Source organism: Apteryx rowi, unplaced genomic scaffold, assembly GCF_003343035.1.
Source record: "Apteryx rowi isolate R43461 unplaced genomic scaffold, aptRow1 scaffold_2, whole genome shotgun sequence".
In the NCBI taxonomy this organism is placed as follows: Eukaryota; Metazoa; Chordata; class Aves; order Apterygiformes; family Apterygidae; genus Apteryx; species Apteryx rowi.
The window spans coordinates 3,871,600-3,892,096 of NW_020448307.1; the positions used below are offsets into that span (position 1 = coordinate 3,871,600).

Below are 20,497 nucleotides of genomic sequence, written 5' to 3' on the forward strand. Positions count from 1 at the left end.
CCCCCCCCCCCGCTGCGGTTTGCTCCATTCCACACACCAACCGGACCCGCTTCACATCAGTTTTACAGGAAACGATATGAATGTCGCAGGAGGAGGAAACCCTTCTGTTTTCTTTGTTTCAAAGAACGTGATGTGCCATTTGTTAATATAAAAGAGAAATATTGAAAATATATTGAAAAGAGCAATTTTAAATTATTTTTGGCTTATGTTGCAATATTTATTTTCTTGTATTAGAAATTCCTTTGTAGAGAAAAAAAAAATGTATTTTTCATTAATGCAAAAACCTATTTCTCCTTTTTGTACATTTTCCATGTTAGTTAATCCTTAAAGCAATATAACGTTCTCAAACTTGTTCTGTGTGAGACTGTATTATGCATGCTACTTGTGTTGCCTTGGACTAGCTCTGTCTGCCATTATTTTCATCATGTTTAGATACAGTGTATGCTTTAATACACATTGGGACCATGGCCCATCGCTTACGGAAAAACCTTTGCATTCCTCAATGTGTTGGCAAATGCAGTCAATAAAGCAGTGTTTTATGTGGGCGCTTGCAGCGGCGTTTTTATGTGGTGAACGAGTGCGACCGGAGCGGCCGTGCCGCGGTGCCGGAGCGGATCCAGGGAAAACGTGCCGTTGCGTTCGGTGCTTCAGGAGCAAAAGCTAAGCTGGGAAACCAAAAATACTGTAACGCCCCCGGTGCAGTTTTCCTGCTCGTTCTGGCAATGAGAAGTCCCAACAAGAGGAAAAATCCCCGGTCGCACACTTGGGGTTTGTGTTGAGGTGACGGGAAAGACTCTCTACATCGAACCAAGATCTTCTTAAAATGCTTTTGCAAATATTAGACTATACCTGGCAAAATAACGCTATATTTTCCTATTTCTCAAAACTGCATTTATTGCAGGGTGCACTTGGCCGTGAAGACACTTAGAGCAACACGTGGTTTGGAGTGAGAAAAGAGGGGTCAAAACCTTGGAATAATTAAGCAAATGGAGCTCGATTGCGTGGGATGGAGGGTGGAAGAGCCGGCGCCCAGCTCGGGGGCAGGCGGCCGCCCCGGCGAGCTCTTCTCCTCCCTTGGGGAAATCCCGGCACGTTTTTCCCATAAAATTGATGAGGTGGCCAAGCTGCTGAAGGAAAACGGGACCTATTTAATAGACATACCTTGTTCCACTTATAACCAGCGTGATCCGTCAAAGAAACCACTGTGCAACGGGAAAAGGGCTCTAAACGCTGAAGCTGCGGTGGGTCTGGTGCAGTGGGGAGGGGGGAAAGGAAATCCGACCTCCACCTGCCGCGTCCTTGCAGTTTGTTCTTAAACGAAAAGGCAAAAAGATGAGTTTAGTGCAAACCCAGGGTTGGGGTTTTTTTTATTGCTTCCCTGTTTATTGCCCCAGGCACCCCGCGGCCGGGGCTGCAGCCGGTCTCCGAAAGCGCCACCGCGGGCAGTTTTGGGGGATCCTGCCGGAGCCGGGTTGCCGGTGTCGAGGCTGGGTCGGTCACGGCCGCGGCAGCTCTGGAGCATCGGCAGGTCGTGGCGCAGCCGGCCGGGGCGTGCGTCCCCGAGCCGTGGCGGTGGGGTTTGTGTGCTTGCGCATCGCAGCATCCTTCCGGGGAGGCTCCCAGGTGCCCAGCGCTCCCAAGCGGAGCTTCTATGGAAAAATCAATAAAAATTGTCACCGAAGCTGGTGGCGCTTTGTCACCCACAGCCACACGTCCCCATCCCCATTCCTGCCCTGTCCACTCTCTGCCCCTGTCCCCATCCCCACCCCCCCCATCCCTGTCCCCATGTCCATCCTTGTCCCCATCTCCATCTCCATCCCCATCCCCGGATCAACGCACACGGGACGAAGGAGGGTCTCCCCTCTGGCTCAGGGACGTCGGATGCTGGGAAAGCGGTGTGACGTCTGTCCAAGCTGGCCGGGATTTAGGCTTCGGCATAGGCGAAGGTGCCGGGAGGAAAGCCCCAGCGGCACACACGGGAAGAGCCAGCGCCGCCAGCGCAGCCGGTGGCGGGGACGGATCCCATCGGCTGGCTTTGCCGCAGGAGCAGAGACGTCACATGGACACCAAATGTCGGGAAGCAGCGGAAGAGGGAGCAGACCGGGTGGCTGGAAGGGCTGTGCCGGCTCCTTGCACGGCGAGCTCCTGCCACGAGAGCAGCCGAAACGGGACAACGAAAATAACGGAGCAGAAACAGCCATCGCTGCCCTGCGCCTTCACGGCCCTTTTTCCCTGGCGGACGGAGCTGCTGCAGCGGCTCCTGCCATCGGCACCCTCCGAAACGAGCCTGGGGGCCCTTGGAGCCGGCGGGGGCCGAGTCCCCCCGCAAGCCGCCCCGCAAGCCGTGCTCTCCACCGGGAGCAGCTGCCGCGCAAGTCAGATGCGATAAAGATTAAAATAACTGACCGCGTGCGCTTGTGCTTTAAGCGGCACTTTCTAACAGCGACACGGAGCAGGGGCGAGGCGGAGGTTACGGCACTGCTGCTGCAGATCCGGCGTTAGCAGCCTTGCAATTAGCCCGCGACGCTCCGATTGATGAGACAGAGTTTTTCCCGGGAGGCAGCTGAGGTGGGAAGAGAAACGGCATCTACGCGGCGGCCGCTGCCGCGCACATGATTCGCAGGCAGGGAGCTGCCCGAGGGGAGCTGAGCGGGACGCGGGATGCAGGATGCAGGATGCGGGATGCGGGATAGGACCTGCCAGTGCTCCGAGCCCCTCCAAGCAGCCCCACGGTGCCAGTGGAGCCAAGCTTCCTCCGCGCCAATGCAAAGCTGCAGGCAGCCGGCAAGGCCAGGTGCTTCCTATGCAGAAAACAAGGAATTGAAGCCTTTTCCAAGAGCACTTTGCTAAAAATAGGAGCTTGTCGTAGGGGATGCAGCAAACGACGCCCTGCGTGGCACGGCAGGACTGGCCGGCAGGGGCAAAACCAGCCCGTAGCAAGCCGGATCTATAAAGCAGTCCTAAGGGAGGGGAACGGGCAGTTTTGGCAGCTCCAGCCTTGAAATGACTCAGTTCAGGGGACAAACCCGCGGCAAAGAGGCGCCTCCGTGCGCGCCGCCACCCCCTGCTTGCCTTGCCGGCAGCACTCGGATACGTCCCATGCCAAAGCCTCGGCTGACGTGCGGAAATAGGCATTACCGGCACAGAGGAGCAGTTTGGGGCAAACCGAAGAGCCACGCAGAGCACGAAGCGTCCCGGCGCTCCCAGCTCGGACAGGACAGCAGGATCGCTGCTTGGAGCGCTGCTGCTTTTGGGGTGTTTTCCGGCATCCCCTGCCCGTCTCGCAGCGCTGGGAACTTGCCGCGATGCCCTGGCACACGCCGGCCTCTCTCCCAGAGGAGCAAGCGTTGCAGCGCCTGGTCCGTGGCGACAAGCAGAAACCGAGCACAGCCACCGCCGAAGGCCCCAGCCGCTGCGCGACCCCCGATCCTGATCACCGCTCCATCCGGCAGCGCGCACCGCAAAACACAGGCAAGCGGAGGAATGGCTCAGGGCGGTGCCGCAACGCGGCATCGCCGAGGGGTGCAGGAGCCCTCACCCTCCGGCAGCAGCCGGGGACGGACACCCGCGGGAGCGCTGCCGTGGCCGCAGCAGCCCTTGGGGACCAGCTCTGCCCCGAGGACCACGAGGACCTGAGCTGGCTCCCGGCACGCTCCACGGCAAAGCTCCCCGGCTCTGGCAAAGGCCTGTGCGGATTAGCGTCGGCGTTATCAAACCCCGGTAGCGCACGCTTGTAGATCATCTGCTTGGGAGCCAGGTGCACCGAGGTCTATTCAATACCCAGAGGAAGGTCCTTTATTTTTTAATGATCTTTTCAACTGGCTCTAGAGGAAACACGGAGAGCATTAAGATAAGCAGTCATCCCAAACAGCAGTGCCGGGTGGCTGGAGCAAGAGCTGATTAAACCTTAATGGGAGCTTAATTTCTAGGGAACTTAAAACGCAATTGCGCAGCGTTTTCCGATTGCTCAGTCAGAAATGCATGAATGCTGTTGGCTTGACGCAGAAGCTGCAGCGCTGCACCAAATTTCCGGAGTTTAGCAGAAAGCAAGCAGCAGTTTAGAAGTGCAGTACCCAAAAGTCCGTCCCAGAGACATCGAAATTCACGGGCAGAGCCAGGCATACCCAGCACAGGCAGCAGAAAGCCAGGTTTGCCCCTCCAACCTCGGCTCTACGAGGGTGAGTTGGGCGAGGGTGGCGGTGGTGGCCTTGGCCAGACCACGTCATCTCGGTGAGCCTCCATTGCATCCACAAGCCTTGCTCTCGCCCCTCCGCACTTCGGCTGTCTCGCATGAAAGGCAGCATGCTTTATTCACTGTCACCTTGAAGACTGGTGACATGACGTGCAGTCACTGTCACCTCGCTTGCCTTTAGCTGCAAAGGCTAAACTAAACATTCGTGGCTTAAAAGCCAGACGTCTGCCGGGTGAGTGACTTTGAATGACACTACGACAGGCTGAGGAAAGGCACCGGGAGGGTCTGTCCGTACGCACGTCCCCGCCAGCCCCTTGTGCTGGCCCACTCTGGGCACTGCCGTCCTCCAGCTGCCGATCCCAGAGCTGCTGGGAATTACTATCCTTCAGTGCACACTGTCGAACTGGGAATTACATGCTGGGTGCCCTGCGGATCACTTCCTTCTCCCAAGATTGCCTGGGAAGTAGCTAAAGGGAGCTCGCCTTTGCTTTTCGGGATCCCTAACGAGTTCCCTCATGCTGAGCCCTTCTGCATGTCCTGTCCGGCACCCGAGGTGGATCCGAGCCGAAGACGCCTCCCTCCGTCCCGCTGCGCGGCGGTGCGCGACTCACGTACTGAGATGCCATCTCCTGGAAGCCGCTCGCGCGAGACGAGCCGCCGCGGCCGGCCACCCTCCGCGGGGCCGGGACACGGCCGGGCCGACGGGAAGGAAGCGGCTCTTCCTCCGGAGACACGTGATGCGCTCACCTCTCCCGCAGAGAGCTTCATCGGGATGAACTCGGCGCGCCCTGCGTGAAGCAATGAGCGAGTTAATTTAGGAGCAAAAGGTGCATCTGGGAAGCGAGTTGGAAACGCCAGGCCAGCTCCCCTGGCGCATGCGTTTACACCCTGCCTTCGCCCCCGAGTCAGCAGCAGAAAGGGATTAATTGGGATTAACTGGGACACAGAAAGGCCTCGGAGGTGCTCTCTGCAGCTCGTCGCTGGCCCAGGTTGGTTTCGGTCGTGTTCATACTGGAGAGGCACGGACGGGAGAGCAGGCTTGGGCACGCTCGAGTCTGTGCCTGCACGTTTTCTGTCACTCCAAGCTCGGGGCAGAGTAAAAACATCACCCTTTGCACTTCTGAACTAGAAACCATTTGCCAGCAGTAAAATCCCCCTGGGTTTTGCTGGGAAATGGAAATTTCCCACTGAAAAAGGAGGTGGTCCTGGAAACCTTCACTTGAATAGAGCTGAAAGCCTCCTGTGCATCCAAGTCCAGCCAACGCACACTCTTCCTCCTGCTCGCTCTCCTGCACTTCTGCTCTGGGCCGGAGCTGGAGAAGACAAACTAGCCCAGGGGACACTGATCAAACAATATTGCTGGCATGACCATGGAAAGACAGTCCCAGAAAGCTGTCAGTGAGCCTGAGCCGGGATCTCCTGGTGTCTGACTAGGGGCTCCATCAAGCAAGCACGTTTTAAGTGCTTCTGTCAATTGAATCTCTAGATATTTGGGAGTTTGATCATCTAAAGGTGCAGCAAGCCACTACACGCAAGTCTTATTCACAAGGACCACGCTATTCTTGCACACCTCGTGACTCGCACACTGTCTTTACCTGTAAAAATGAAAACAGAGGACTGGCAGATACTCAAGGACATATATTTAATCTTCCAGATAATTTCAGTTCACCCTTCTGACTCAGACACACTTAAACCTAACAGCAAGGTAAGCCTTCCAAGACCATATTTCTTAGCCGGAAAAACCGAGGCACAACAAAGAATTACAGAGCAGGTTAGTAACAAAGCCAGCAACAGCGCCAAACTTTCCTGAATCTAGGACTGTGCCATGAGTGATGCCTTCAGCAGAGTCTTCCCCAGATACCTCAGGGACTTCATTTCTCAGGAACTTCAAGACAGTTGTATTTCTTCAGAATAATGGAGACCATAGACAAAAAAAATCTTTGTACAACTCCAAAAAGAAGGATCAGAAAGTCAGTGAAATCCAGCAGACTTCGTTATTGCCATCACATTAAGCTGGAAGAGCCTCAGCTGCCAGGGCAGGAGCAGCAGGGCAAAAGCCAGCGAGGAGACGCATTTCCCCTTCCCTGCAGAGCCCGAGCGAGCAGGACCTCTCACTGCACAGTCCCTTTCCGCCTGACAGAGAGGTCATCAGCTGGCTTAGCTGCTATAAACTCACGTGTAAAAGGTGACATATAAAGTACATCTCAAGGGGAATCTTCCTCTTCCCACTTCCATAGCTTCCTTTCCTTCAAGCCCTCAAAGCGCTGATGCAGTAACATGGTCCCAGCCAAGCTGGAGGACACCGGAGGCATCCCAAGCTGTTACCATTTCAGCTGGATAGGGCATGCTTTTCTTAGCCTGGAAGCTTATCTATGCTCCCAAGTGCTATTAAACCCCACAGGTAGCTTCTCCTCTTGATAGTAGGAAAAAATACACGTGTAAAAGCATTTTGAGGTCTTTTTTGGATGAAAGCTGTGGACAGCTCAAGTCATAAAGAAATGGATGCTTTCAAAAAGGGGCTGAACTTCTTCTGGAAGCAGTTGCAGGCACTCAGTGTGTTGTAGCATCAGGCACAGATGGAGGTTGGGAATAATATAGTAATCGCCCAAGCCTGAGCAAAAGGGTTTTATATTAAGTGCTATGCCTAAACTGTAAATTTACCACAAGAACCTGCAATACCTCACTTGGCTTTCATAATGCCAGGAAATCTCTTATACGCGAACTACAATGTAAAATGCCTTTAACACACAAACACGGCCTAACACCCATTATAACATTTCCTACTCCCCTCTTCCTAAGAGAAAAATAATAGAACGAGACAGAATAGCATCAACAAACTGCGGAGAAGCTGGCTGGATTGAAGCGGAGCCAACCCTGCAGGAGCAGGATGCACTTCAGGCATGACATCAGGCAGCTCTACCAACACCAGCATCTACGCTGGCCTCAAAGCTCTTTTTCCTTTGTAATCTAACGAGAATCTCTTACATGCACAACTATATTCACAATATTTAAGGTTGAAAAATGCAATGGCACACAGGGAGAGAGAGAAGGCTTGACTCACATCTTTTGTATTCCCACCCAGCTGTCTGCGCAGGACAACCTGGCACATGTCCCAGTGGGAGCGCCGGGAGGCACCACGTGGCGTGGGAAATTCCCACGTGCCGGCCAGCACCGAGGCTCTGCAGGGCGCCCTTCCTTTGGGCAAGGCACCACTGGGCAGCAGGCACCACCGCGCTTCGCGTCCAAGGAAACACGATTGCGGAGGGCCACCAGGGTGTACGCTGGTGGTCTGAATAGTCGCTTTTTGTCACAATTCCTGGGTGCTAACTAAGGTTTGGCTCCAGGATGTGCAGGACCAAAAGACCCTGCTCCGCACCCTGTAAAGGCCAAGCAAAACTCCTGCTCCGGGCCGCAGGCCAGGCCACAAGACGGAGGCACAATCTTTGCTTCGGGCGGCCTCATCGCCCTCTGCATGCTTTGGGTTGGCCTTATGCCAGACTGAACGAGGCGATTAGGACCTCTGTGTCCTTCCTACCTCGGGCTGGCACCCTCTCGTTCGCACGCTCCTCTTTTGTCTTTGCCATGGCTGCACGCATCGGCCCTGGCCAGCTTCGCACATGTGCTCCCCGGCAGAGCACGCTCCAGGGTGGACAACGGAGACGAGGGCTTTCCTTGGCCTCCTACCTCGGCGCCAAGCAGAGCTGCAGCATCCCCAGCTCTGGAGAGCCTCCGTCCGCGCAGCAGAAGCGCCCCATCCTGCATGAACCCACGCTGGCTTTTACAGCAGGGAAAGCGCTGCCGTTCTTCTCGCGGCAGTTTCTCATGTTTGTTACCTTGGTTTGACATGAAAATTACACCTTATGCATTTCCTGGAATCTTGAAAGGGAGGAAAAGCCAAAAACGTGCAAATCTCTAGTTTTTCAGCAGAGTACTGCAGACTTAGCTAGCTTCCCACGCGGTCTCCGGCCTGGGTCAGACAGCGTACTTCCGCTCCGCGCTTGCTGCTGGACACCGCGCTCTCCTTGGGCTTGCCAGTGTCTCACGCGGTGGTGGTTTCCAACGAAAGGCCACTGCAAAAAAGACTGAGATCACCAGCCCATTTCACGTTAGACACTAAACAGATGTAAGATGATAACTTGAACTTAATTATATAATAATTAAGCCCTCATACTCCTGTCATCTGTAACTGTCAGCGGCAGTCTGATAGCAGTTGCTGCTCCTCTGTAACAGCCATCATTTATCACCGCTAGATTCTGAGAGGTGTCAAAATATGGATAATTCTGCCTGTAACGCAAGCTAACCGCCGTAAACATGCAATTGTGCATCACTTCAGAGCTTTGCCATGGAGCAGCTGCTTGCGGAAGTCAAGATGGAGAGGTCAATTTTATCAATAGAATGTGATAAAAAAATTTTGAATAAGCGAGTGACCTAGAAATCCTTGAATTCAGGAGTGTGCCATTTGCTTGGCGATTCAGGATTCTCATTTATCAACATTTGCACAAGCATCATGCCCCTAGAGCAAGCGCAATTACCTTCTTGGCTTGTGCAAGCAAACTATATAAAGCATACATATTTAAGCACGTTATTAAGAAAAGTTAAATACCCTAAATTGGCACATACTTTTCCTTACAGAATCAGAAATTAAAGCTAAGGAAGAAGTGTGGTTTCATTTACTGTTCAGTCAGACCAAGATATAATTCCTCGTGATACAGCTGAAAACATTATCCACTCTTATACATCCTGAGAGCTGGAACTTCCCCCTCTCCGTTGGAAGATACGGATGTTTTTGACGCTCCGCTGAGAAGACCGTGTCCTCTTACAGCTCTTCCCACCAGGCCAGATTCAGCTTGGTATTGCTGCGTTGACGACAGAGCTGCACACGTGCAAGCTGCTGCGGGAGGATCAGGCGTCTGAAGCGAGGAGCGCACCTACTTAGCAGATCAAGGTCTCCGTTTTTCCGATAGCCCTTCAGGTCAGTGCATCTGGTGCCACGTTAGCGGTGCCTGGCACGGCTGTCCTGTACAGGAATCCTTCGGCTTTGGTGATGTCCATGTTTCTTCCTCTCATTGACTACGTGACTTCCAGATTCTTTCCCTTGGCTGTATTGAACATATTGTATTGTCACCCCTCTTCCGGTACAGCTGACAACCAGAGTACATCTATATATAAACCAAAGCTTTCTCCTTCCTCTTTGGCTGCCTCCCCTCCTGTCTGAGTCACAGAGGAATGATATTCATCATTCATGCACGCACTACTGTAACTGCAATTTTATTATTACCTAATTATTTTACCTTGCACCTTTCACAAACACTTTGCACAATTTGCAGGATTTCATTTAGGATTGCTTTGACCTCTGTGAAAAATGCAGTCACCTTTGTGGTTTCAGGACGAGCCGTTATAATTATTCCAGCAATATCCCATCCATTAATGGACAGGAAGAGAAGAATATCTTATTCAATTAAAGCAATGATTAATTTTTGCAGTGAAGTGTAATAACTTATATGGGAATTCAACCAAGAAGTTGGAGCTGTCATCACCACTCTTGTGAAAAATGCCATGTAACGTTTAATAACTGTAAGGGTGAAATATAAAGTTCTGCCAAGGGACTGCTCTTTGAAGAGTAAAGGACCTGCAATGCCATGGAGAGACACTGTTCCACCATGGCTATCCTGGAAGTTTTCTCCATCCTACAGCACCAAATCCACTTCACGTAACAACTGTGTAATGCCATGGTGATCATTTCTCCATGAAATCCAGCTCTACTTAGCACTTGATAGTTCATAAAATATGCGGAAAACAGCAAAATATAAATCACCAAGCTGCAGATTTTTAAGACAGTCTCTTCACAGAAAGGAAAACAATGACAATTCCGGCAAAGTGTCGCTGACAGGCAACAGCGCTTGAAGAACTTCTCTCCTCTTTGCCTTCGCTGCTGCCAACGGCACGGATGACCTGAGCACAGCCAGCTACCACAGCATCTGGTATGTGCAGTCTCTGCTTTGTATGGAGCTTTTCTTTTTCACGGATAACTGGATAGCTGGGTAATGCTTTAACACAGTCTTGATTAGATCACCCTTGGAGGCATCCAGTGACTCATTGCCTTCTCAAAACAAGTGCTTTTCCTCAAGATCCCTTGCAAAGCCTTATGTTGACCTCTCGGTCTCGTCTGCAGTCGACAGAGCTTTCAGCTGTTTCTCGTCAACCCAGGCTAATTTGTTTAGGTGAGTCTGACAAGAGGGAAAAAAGGCCAACTACAAAGACCGAGTTAATGCAGCCCATTCGGCGTGCAGCCGGGTGCACCACCGTGTTGCACTGGCCACGGCTGAGCCATGCTGGCTGAGCTACCTCCCGGTCTGCGGGGTGGAGGATTTGGCCACCCCGACAGCACCGCCGGTGCGAGGCTAAGCTCAGCAGTGAGCTGCTGAAGGGGTTTTGTGAGCAACGAGCAGGGGAAGCAACTCCAGGAGGTTATATGGCTGCTGCATTTTAGGAGATCATGGAACAAGTGCTGAAATACCGCCTAAGGAAAAGACCTTGCAATTCTAGATGACTATGGAGGATGTACAGGTTTTGCGGAGAAACCTTCCTTGCTTGCCACCTTTACGGGAGACTCTAGTTTAAATTCTCATGAGGAGAACACATTGGGGTTTTTATTCTGCCTTCTTCCGTGGGAAAGGGGAGTGCCGGCAGGGAGCAAAGCTGGTAGGCAGCACTGGGGACCTCTGACGGCTGGGTGGTGAGGCAAACGGGGAAGGACTCTTCCTGCCTTTCCATCACATACAATAACAACCTTGCACCAAAAACTGCTGCGAACAGAGACAGTTGACCTTTTTCCTTTCTATCTGATGTAGCCTCAGGATGGGATTTGATATCCAGAGCCTGGCGGAGGGCTGGCTCATGACACTTCCAAGTGACTTAGCACACACACACAGAGCAGTGTTGTCCTCCAGGCAGCACAGCGAGCTGCTCCCAGCCTACACGCCACCTCGTTCAGGGATACCTGAGCAATCTCCACCGTGGGGTGTTGAGGAGCAGGAACTGCCAGCCAAGGCGGCCAGGCTCGGTTTGTGGATGGGGCTGCGCTAATCCGATCAGAGATACCCACATCCTGCGCTGATTAGGTCTCTCTCTGAAGTTTCATTATCTCCATCTCAGCAAACTACTCTGCTCTGGCTGCTGGCGTGTCTGTCGAGGGACAGAGTTAGAGGAGGAGTAGAGAAAGCCTTCCAGGTAAACAGAAGAGTAGAGAATAGCTAAAGTGTGATGCTGCTAGAGGTGGAAGCACCAGGAGAGAGACCCCGATTTCCTCCAGCAGCTTGGGTTATCATCACCACGCAGCTGTGTCAGTGCGGAGCAGGTCATACTCCACGCGCTGAATATGAGCAGTCAACACAGCACTCAGGTTTCAGTGCGTCCCCGTGATGCTGAATCTGCTCGTTTGACGACACCATCTGATGCTGATCCAGACAGGAGACAGACATTAACACAAGTGAGAGAAGAGATCCCCAAACACAGTCAGAAACAGAGACAAAAGTGCAAGAACAAATCTGAGCAGAGCAGCTCAAATCTGAATTACAAACGTGACTTCTTGCATCCACATACTTTTACAAGGGAAACCAAGTTATTTCACTCAGATAACTTATCTGACAAAATCCCAGCTCTTTGTAAGGGTGCACGGGACCAAAATAGGTGCTGCTCTTCCCTTTTTACCAACCTAGTTTGACTTTTTGCTGTTTGTCTTCATAAAGCATTTCAGTGAAGAGCTGCAAAGAATGTTTTAGACCTTGGAAATGATTCCTCTTAAAGCAGCTTCATGCACCAAAGTCCTGGAAATCATTGCACAACTATCGCACTCTATCAGCTCCTAAAAAAAACCATGTTGTAATGTTAAAGATTTTAAAGACTGCTGCCACCTATAGATGGAAAGCAATAAGAACAGCTCAGAGAACTGCATGGGTGAGGGACACCAGACTGATAAACAAAACTTCCAACTTTGAAAAAAAATAAAAAATCATTGATACTGGAGAAATGCCTGCACCATTGGTGAAGACCCTAACTTTCTCCTACTTCAGGGAAATTTAAGAAGGCACATTAGAAAAAGAAGGTTCAGGGAGGTTATTTGGAAGTTAGCTACCTCTCATGTAAACATGAGTAAATATGTGAAAGGAAATAAGCCATTCATTTTTTGCCTTGTTGAGTATTTCGAATTAATCTGATTAAAGTCTTTTTATTGACAGACCATGGCACACCCTCCCCTTTACCTAATTGTTCTGATTTCATTAAATCCGAAAAAAATAATAATAATTGCACATATTCGCATTCAGATTGCTAAGCTGGCAATTTCTTCAATAAAGCTCCATGGAATACCTAAAACAGACACTTTTAGGTCCATGTAAACTATAAAGTGGGTGTATTCCACCCTCTCTAGAGGGAACAGGCTCATTAGCACAGACAGGAGATGTTATTTTTTATGGCATCATACCTAGTAGAGCTCTTGGTTCATGGAAGAGGTTGTTTGGTCTGTGTGAGCATCCATACGTAATGGAGTAAGAGGAGAATTTTCTGCAAATGTAACATAATAATTCCTGCCACACACACAGCCACAGACTGATCTATTGACAAAAAAAGAGATCTTCCTACCCGACAAAGAGCCTACACACTAAGAACCTGACCTTGCAAGGAACGGTGGTGTGCTTTGCTTAACAGGATCAATCTTCTACATTAAATTTGACAAACAGAGGGTAGGAAGCATGATAAAGACAAATGATTGCATCCCAGTGTTATAAGAGGCACTGTTATATACAGCATACTAATGTTCATACACATGGGTATTCAATTCTTTTGTTATTGTTACCCGCATAAACTCTCTGAAAGCAGAAAGCTAACTGAAAGCAGGCATGGTCTGATCAGCTGGTTTGAGGCATCTGCTATAACCATTTTATTATTTCTTGGGAAAAAATTTAACACGTTCAACACAGGGTTAAAGATGTGATATTATTTTGTTCCTTCTTGCAATTTCACAGGCTTTGGTTTATTGAAAAACCTGTTTTTCTTTTATCCTGAGTCACTTAGCATGAAGAAACTATTGTTCTAAAATGTGACTCACCAGTTTGCATCACCAGTTTCTAAGCCCCTTAGGTGGTACGCAGGCCTTGGAACAGGCAATGGGAGCCGGCCTTTATTTACCAATAAATAGGCACTTTATCGCTGCATTGGCTCATCGCTAGTTAAGCCTCTTTTTTGTTCATACTTCCCAATGGTGAACCTGAAATGATCATTCTGTTTACTTTCGTAATCTTCTTTTGCAAACAGCATTCACACAAAACACATCTTACTGACAGCTTGTCTGCTGTTTAAATATAAATACAAAACCTTGTAAGGAGAGACAAATATCTAAATGGTAGTGCTGAAATACCTGGAACTATCAAGTTTCCAGAAACAAGACTTCCATTGGGTAGAAAACAAATTGCTTGTTACTGAGATATATCTAATATCACAGAATTTATGGGGGAAAGGGGGCTACCATCCAAATTATCCACTTCATTTAATCTCTTAGATAGATCTTAACCGTATCTCATTACTTTTTGAATTCCCAGTCAACATAAAATACTTGAAGTTGTTCAGGCTGAACTCCCTTTTGGAGCTAGACTTCCCTCAGCTTTGTAGAAAAATGCCCTAATGGATGACACCAGAGATGCATCAGACCCTGCACAAGAGGTACAATACCATCAGCAGCACCTGAGGAAGGTCTACTGCATGAGCAAAATTGAGGCCGTAGATTTTAAAGGTGGAAATGAAAGGCTTGGTCCAGCTGTTCTTATGCACCTAGACCTCAGTTATTTTCCTTGTGTGTTCATGCTACTGAATAAATACCAGCATAACACAGGAAACTAAGGAATGGGCATGCAAAATTAAAAGGCTGGATGAATTATGTACTCTAAATCCCACTGTTGTCTAGAGTGAATGATACTCGACACCTTACCCTAGATATACGATGCAGCACTTCCTTGTGATGAGTAAATTACGGTTCAAATCTCCCTCAATCATAACACCAATTGAAGTCGGAAGAGAGGTGTTTGTGGAGAGCCCGTTGCAAGTTCAGGCAACGTACTTCCAGCAAACCCTCCCCATCAGTTGCGTTGAGATTCGTCTCTAGGGCAGAAAGATTGCACAAGGCACAGAGCACCCTCAACACTGACAGTATGTCTAAAGCAGAGAGGAGAACAAGAACATCACCTGAGAAACAGTGGGAAGGATAAAAAGAATGCCAAGACCTATGACTATGATGATTTTTGCTCATGACCCAAGAAAGCGGGTTGCACACCATTATGCACTTAAAATGGGCACAAATTCCTGGTTTTCTTAAATAGTAGGTAGCCTATTGATGTGAAATTTTATACAGTCAAGTTTTTCATGCTTTTCTGCTCTTCTGTGCTGTCCTTTCTTTGTTTATGAAGTTAACAGGAAAACCCTTTTGAAAGTAATCTAGCCAAAATTTCCACAGCAGTCACTAACACTTCACTGCTGGCAGACGGCTGTCCAGCTCTGTAATATGGGGCATGACTGTTATTTTCAGGGAGGAATGAGCTGAATTTTGAGCTTGGGGTTTTCTTCGGCTCTTGAGTAGCAGTTAACATGCCAGCCTGTCCTAATGACTAAAATTTCCTTGTCGGACACAGCTTTTAACCAAAGCCCTCTCCTGTTCTGCAGAGGACTTGTGGGAAGCTGCTCCTCCTACTTCACATAATTTTTCAATCTTAACACAACAAAATTAATATAGAAGATATACTGCAAACAGTTGAGGTTGCTGCACATTCACAGCTTGGAATAAATCCATAAAAACAAGCAAGTCAGCCACCCACATATTGCCCCATCGCACTCTCCCTCTGCCCCTTATTACCTCCAGTACGCCTTTTTCAGGCTAACCCCGGCTAACTTCGCACCTGGGGATCCCAAATTTCCATAAGACGAACACTGAGAGCATAGTCTAATTCCTAGAGAGATACAGGAACATAGGCTAAAAGGAGCAGATGTAAGGTTGCAACATGTGCCCTATAGGTTATGTTACACAGGAAAGAGTTGAAGGCACATGCTGCTCCCGGAGGGTTGGAGACGGTTTGCGTGCGTGTGGAGGGATACCATCTGCCGCTGAAAGGACTGTTTGCTCGGATGTTTGCTGCAATTGCCTCTCCTGCAACATGAGAAAACCAAGAATGAATCAAGTCTACCAGAGTCCAGTGTCCCACCAATCTTTTTTTCTTCCATGTTTTTGCTCTCCCTCCTTGACTGACTTTCTCACCCAGTCCCAAGGATAGGCTTTGGTTCTCCTCCCGCCTCCGAGTGCTTGAGCTGTCTGCCAAGGGAGGCAGGGCTGCCTGCTTGTCCCGGCAAGCGCCTTGCTGGTGCAATCCAGCTCCACGTTGTGCTGCTGCCTACGCCCATCCCGAGGCAGGCAGCTCTCTATGCCAGCCCTTTGGCAACAGGCAAGGAGTCTGCATTAAAACAGCAGCAAACTAAACTTATTTCTGTTGCTAGAAGAGGAGACACTATGCTACAGCAGACACATGGCAGTCTTTGCATATCCTGGGGGGGGATTAACCATCTGGGACTGTGAACATCGCTGCTTTTGCACTTGGGAAATGACCTCGGAGCTGGGCCTGATGCTGAGCAGAATGGGAGCAAGGGAACATCTCACCGAGTGACATGCAGGTGGTGACGCATCTCCTGGAGAGGTGGCAGCAGGGACGGGACCTGGTGGAGGCAGCGGTAGGACCAACCACTCCCGCCCACTGCAGCCTTGTACTAGAAGAGCTGCACTGGCACAAGTCACTATCGGTTCCACCTAATGAATGCAAAGCAAAGCATTAATGCGGCAGTACTCCCACTTTTTTTTGTTTTCAGCTTTCAGATACAAATACAATTTATTTTTGTATTTTGCAAAAAAGGCCCGAGTCCCAGCAGCACATCTATTTTAGCAACAATCACAGAATCACAGAAGAGTTGGGGTTGGCAGGCACCTCTGGAGAGCATCTGGTCCAAGCCCTGCTCCAGCATGGGTAGCTCGAGCAGGTTGCCCAGTGCCGTGCCCCGTCAGGCTTTGAGCATCTCCAAGGATGGAGACCCCACCACCTCTGTGGGCAAACTCTTCCAGTGTTTAAGCACCCTCACAGTGAAAAAGCATTTTTCTCATGTTCAGATGCAGCCTCCTGCATTTCAGCTGGTGCACGCTGCCTCTCGTCCTCACAATAGACAAGTCCAACCCTTAAAAGTTAAGTTTTGCCTAACTGATACTCTAAGACTTCCTTCTTGCAAGAAAACCTGTGTAATTTACTTTATCCGAGTTTAAACGTGCTGACAGACAAGCTCTGGAGATGCACACTGCAGCCCTTTAAGGAGCTACTGCCCCAACTCCAGCAAGACAGGACAGGGTGGAGAGACATAAGTGATAGATCACCCCAGTACGAACCACTGAGCCTTGTCTCTCAGCTCTCCCACTCTAACATCTGGGATGTCTCAACCAAGCTTTTCATAAATCACTTCCATAATATTTCTGTGGGCTCTATGGAAATTTCTTTTTCTCTGATTTTTGAAAGGCACATGCACACACACACCCAGGGTTAACAGAGCCAGACGCTGCCACAAGGATTGTAGGATATTTCACTAAACCATTTTCCTTCCTTTGATAAAGAGCAGGGTGACTTTAGATTTACTGCTGAAAGCAGAGGGTCTATTATAAACAAGTTGACACAGAAACCAATGATGCCCGCTTCTCCTTCATTTTAGCTTTTCAAATATAAAAAACAGCTATTTCTAATCAGAACAGTGACGATCTACTTACCAAGCCATACTTGGTAAGTAGAGTCATAAATGAGGCTTGAAATTTCTTTTATTTTTCCAAGATTCATTACCATAATTTATCTGAACTCTGGACTGTATAAAAGAAAACCCGTTTGGGTGATTTTAATAGATGTTGTCCCCGTGAAGTGCTTTTATGTTTACATGGTGTGTAAGATATTATTACAGAAACTCACAGTGTCTTCCCTCTTATCTGGTAATATATTTGGTAATTTCTTTGCTTTTTTGCTTGACCTACTTTTCTTTCACTAAATTTTTTCAACAGCACGATGTTCTGCAATAGTTCAAGTTCACTTTGTACTCCCTGAGCAAGTCCGATGATAGCTGACCAGGTCAAGCAAGGACTTCACTAGCGCCATCTCCACAGAGCTTATTTCATAATTTCATGTTTACAGAGACATAAATAGAATTTGCCCCATAGTCACATGCAGAAGGATCTGTTACACATGCCTAGCTGCAGTCAAACAAACTTCGCAGCCCAGGGAACTTCAACAATTGTAATGACCATAACTATTTTGTTTTCCCTTGATTCTCCCAAAATAACAATGGCAAAGAATATACATATACCTTTCCCTGATACCCTCCTGCATTCCGTTTGAGGACAGATAGGAAAATAGAAGCCGAATTTCTTCTCCAATAGAGGTCCCAACTATAAGTTTCTCCCCCAGGATTTTAAACATCCAGATCTGGATGAAGAAAAACTCTCCCCAAACAGCCTGGGGGGAAAAAAAAAAAAGCCTTTTTTTTTTCCTTAGGAGGTGATTCAAATTACAGGTTAGGAAACAAAAGGATATTACAGAAGGGGTAATAGCAGAAGATAGGACAAGAGAAGGAGTAAAAAAACCTGACTATACCTCAAAAAGAAATTCCTTAGAGACAATTTTCAAGCACCAATCTCGGATCTGCCTACCTTCTTCTGGGGACGTTCAGCCCGAGTTCCTCAGAGAGCCAACTGTCACAAAAAGAGAGCAATGAGGAGGAGTGAGTAGAAAGGACACATTTTCTGCAAAATGCTCGAGTAAACATCTCATTTTTGTCGAAACACCCATCCTTCTTTATAGCAGTTCTACAAGCGTATCAGATGCTAGTAGCGAAACATAAGCTCTAAGAAAACAAACTATATTATTAGCTCTGCTTCCTTCTGTTCTGCCTAAATACTGCTTCTCCAGGCAGCACCTCGAACCCCAGTTGCTCTCCTCGCTGTAGCTGCACATCTGAGTTTCTCCTACACGATCTCCTGTAATTATTTATTCAGTAAAGCAAAAAAAAAATTTTTTTCTACAGCAAATTCCTTTCCTTTGATTCTTTTTTTAGCCTTTAAAACCTACTATGACCCCATGCTTTCACTAAATGTCCCCTGTAATTTGATGCTAATACACATCAGTAATCATTATATTTTGAAAAGTTCTGTTTAAAACATCTCAGACACGTGTACGTAGCAAGGAGTAGAGGAGCTAAGTGGCACAGCATTTGCATAGGAGTCTTCTCCTTTTACAGGTCTAAGTTAACTGAACCTAAACCAAAACCCTGCTCCGATAAAGCGGAGGGAGAGTGGCAATCGGTCTCTGGATTCGGAAGCAATAATCCAGGCTGAACTCAGAACTGAGCTCTGAATGCCAACAGGCATGAGAGCGCTTAAAATCTGGTTTTAAATTGCGCAGTTTGTGCTCATCTCGGGTCAGAAGTCAGGTGCATTAAACAAGAGAGCTCAGCTCCGTCCTTGGGGAGCGCTCGGTCGAGCACCAGCCGTGTTTTCAATTACGCGGCAAAACCCAGCATTGCTGCTCAGGTTAACTGCAGGATGCCAGAAGGATTTCAAAACCACCCCGACGAACCCTGGCACTGACGGAAGCGTGCACACGCTCGCTGGAAACACGGCTCCCGTCACTAGCCGATTTCTCTCCCCCCCCCTCGTAGTCTCACAAGCCCCAGCGTTTCCAAACGCCGGCCCTGGGATCGTCCCACGGACGAGCTGCAGCACAGCAGCGGGAAGAGCTCCCTTCACCAGGACTGTTTTCCCTCTTCCACCGACAAGAGGACGTTTTTCAACCCAATTAATCTTTCCCCCTCTTTCACCGCACAGCTGTTCCCCCAGCTGTTAGTTGCCAGCGTGGAACTTTGTCAGATATTTTCCGAAGATCCTTACGCGACCCTCCAGGGCAGCCCGTGTCAGCCTTTGCAATGATATCTAAAAGGATTCCACATTTGTGAGCTCTCGTCCCTTTGTCCAGCCTATTTATTACTTACGGGATGAGCCTGCTTTGCAACGCCGCCGCATGATTTACCGCCGCGAGCAATGGTTTTAATTAACACTAACTTTTAAACAAGTTCTGACCTTCCTCTTCACAGCCACATTCTTATTAAAAAGCAATTTCCTTCGCTCAGAAGCTCCGTATCCAAACTAACAAAATCCAAACTACTTCAGATCCTCTTGACATGATTTTAAAAGATTAGGTTCTCCCCACCAGCTCTCCATCCGGAAATACTGCTGGAAGGGCCAGTCTGATCCCTTCCCAGATCAATAGCTTGTCACACTATGCCTGTTGTTAACAAAAAACGGCTCTATCTACTTCTAGGACTGGGTATTCAAGTATAATTAAATTGCTAAGATTAAATCTTAAACTACTAACAGCTCGTCTCTGCCCCAAGCTACTGCCATGGGTTTGTTAACTTACACTACTGCTAGTGCTGCTGCTCCAGTGAGTTAATCAAATCACTCTGACAGTAAAGTACCACCTTCGCAGGGAGGAAAACCAACCAAGCAAAATAAATTCTTATTTGCAGACAGGCTAACGGACAGCTGTACCAACAACAGGCATTTGGACCCAAATGCTGAAAGTATCCCTAGAAATTATCCTTTTACAAGGATAGCATTAATATACATTTTACATTCAAAAAGAAAATCAGAAATCAGAATTAGATTCAAGCTTTGCACCTGCTCCACACACTGCAAATTCTTGTGCTGTTCTTTCGACCTGTCACCTACTAAATATTGTCACAGTTCGGTGCAGTACAGCTGACAGCAAACAGCATAAGCTTAGAGCATCTTTGCTGCTATGTACATAGATATGACAGGAAGCGACCCCAAAAGTCCTTGTTTTAGAAGTGCTCTGTGCAGTATCTTTAGTAGCTTGCACATGATGAAATGTTCCCTCTAGAGCATGGACAAACAGTGCCCAGACCAAATGAGGTATTGCTTCATTCCAAGCTGTTGGTGGTCAGGAGGACAGAGGAATTCCAGTTCTTTTTATTCAGGCAGTGACCAAGCAGGACATAATCCCTCTGGACCTCACTTACTTCACAGGTTAAATAAGGACAAGAAAAGCTTCTCTGTCTCAAAAGGATGTTGAGGCCTCATTAGCATGTAGAAAGTTTTGAGATCCTGGAATAAAAGACATTAAATGCTACAAAATACTGTAAGTTACTTAATGTGGTGGGACACTTGCCATA

General features: G+C 48.5%; 1 protein-coding gene and 1 long non-coding RNA gene across 4 annotated transcripts; both read right to left on the minus strand.

Annotated features, from left to right (window-relative positions):
• Positions 1–223: 223 nt before the first annotated feature.
• On the minus strand, positions 224–4,789 carry LOC112964824. 2 transcript variants are annotated; one of them, XM_026063382.1, is made up of 2 exons: positions 1,840–4,789; positions 224–1,646 (listed from the first exon to the last, which is right to left on the minus strand). In XM_026063382.1, exon 1 carries the CDS (start codon positions 3,511–3,513, stop codon positions 2,437–2,439), a length of 1,077 nt encoding a protein of 358 aa, XP_025919167.1. In that variant the 5' UTR covers positions 3,514–4,789; the 3' UTR covers positions 224–1,646; positions 1,840–2,436. The 2 variants fall into 2 exon arrangements, with proteins under 2 accessions (XP_025919167.1, XP_025919166.1); XM_026063381.1 differs by having other exon boundaries at positions 224–1,649.
• A 23-nt stretch (positions 4,790–4,812) lies between these two features.
• LOC112964826 lies at positions 4,813–17,986 on the minus strand. Of its 2 annotated transcripts, none has more exons than XR_003253091.1 (6): positions 17,902–17,986; positions 15,888–16,034; positions 15,093–15,383; positions 14,175–14,398; positions 11,907–13,457; positions 4,813–11,649 (listed from the first exon to the last, which is right to left on the minus strand). It is a non-coding gene; the product is annotated as an uncharacterized LOC112964826 (long non-coding RNA). The 2 variants fall into 2 exon arrangements; XR_003253092.1 differs by having other exon boundaries at positions 4,813–8,262; positions 8,813–13,457.
• Positions 17,987–20,497: the final 2,511 nt, after the last annotated feature.

What these genes read in the sequence shown, in the direction of transcription:
- LOC112964824 (XM_026063382.1), bottom strand. Translation starts at nt 3,513, where the DNA reads ATGCCGCGTTGCGGCACCGCCCTGAGCCATTCCTCCGCTTGCCTGTGT.